The sequence below is a fragment of the Penaeus monodon genome, chromosome 30 (assembly GCF_015228065.2).
Source record: "Penaeus monodon isolate SGIC_2016 chromosome 30, NSTDA_Pmon_1, whole genome shotgun sequence".
NCBI classification, from domain to species: Eukaryota; Metazoa; Arthropoda; class Malacostraca; order Decapoda; family Penaeidae; genus Penaeus; species Penaeus monodon.
This window is the reverse complement of record NC_051415.1, coordinates 36,822,749-36,823,668: the sequence shown is the minus strand read 5'-3', so window position 1 is coordinate 36,823,668 and position 920 is coordinate 36,822,749. Positions and strand designations below refer to the sequence as shown.

At 40.4% G+C, this 920-nt stretch overlaps 1 protein-coding gene across 2 annotated transcripts in view; it reads left to right on the top strand.

The window, feature by feature from the left end:
- LOC119592768 (chromobox protein homolog 1-like) overlaps positions 1–920 on the top strand; it is a gene marked incomplete in the record, with an annotated part of 23,118 nt that overhangs the window by 19,994 nt on the left and 2,204 nt on the right. For both annotated transcript variants that reach the window (XM_037941699.1, XM_037941700.1), the window contains 1 exon segment: positions 161–258. In XM_037941699.1, the coding sequence (XP_037797627.1) occupies positions 161–258 (98 nt within the window).

Sequence of the window (920 nt, the reverse complement as noted above, 5' to 3'; positions counted from 1 at the left end):
GTGGTGGTGGTGGGGGGGGGGTGTATTTATATTTTACTGGAAATACTAGAAGTCTTTCCAGTCCTTCTGTTATATAGTACTTGAATCACATGTGACCTGCTTCTCTTCAAAAATTTTAGATTTGTGTGATGAGGCTTGACCGTATTAATTCTTTAATCAGGAGGACAGTCGACCCAGAGGATTTGATCGTGGACTTGAAGCTGAAAGAATTATAGGGGCAACTGACTCCAGTGGAGAGTTGATGTTCCTAATGAAATGGTAAGTTTTTGTTTTCCCCATGATAAAGCATTGCTATATTTATAGTCTTTATATAGTTTATATCCTACTTGTAGTAAGCACATCTCTGTTTTTGATTTTAGGGCATTGTCAAATGTACCCTCTCACAATAGGTGCTCCCAGAGTCATACCAAATAACACATTGGGATGCTCTTGGAGTTGGCTTCTCAAGAGAAAACTAGAATGCAGTAAACAAATTTATCCAGCTCTCTATGCTCTTGGCTACAGCTTAAATATTTTTTAGGTAATGAGGTTAAAAAGAGGCTTTAAGCCTGCTTTTTTTAGGGCTGTATCTCCTCAGTGACTACAGCCAGGATGAAACAGGCAAGTTGATAGGGCACCCAGCTTACACCAGGCTCAACCACACATAATCTGATAGCATGCCACCAGTATCTAGCATGCCTTGTGATTGGCCACTACCCTGGAGTGTGTTAAAACTCTATTGGTGCCCATTCTTATCCTGATCTGTCCAGAGTTACACCATTTTACAATAAACCAGTAAAACATGAATACTGTCAGACAGTGTGTTAATGATATACCCTGGTTATGGTTAACTCCTTGGATTTTGGTTCTTCCTGGCAATCGCATGGCTCAAATCTGGGCATTAGGCTTATATGAATGGACACTGTTGTGTGCTCTGCTTG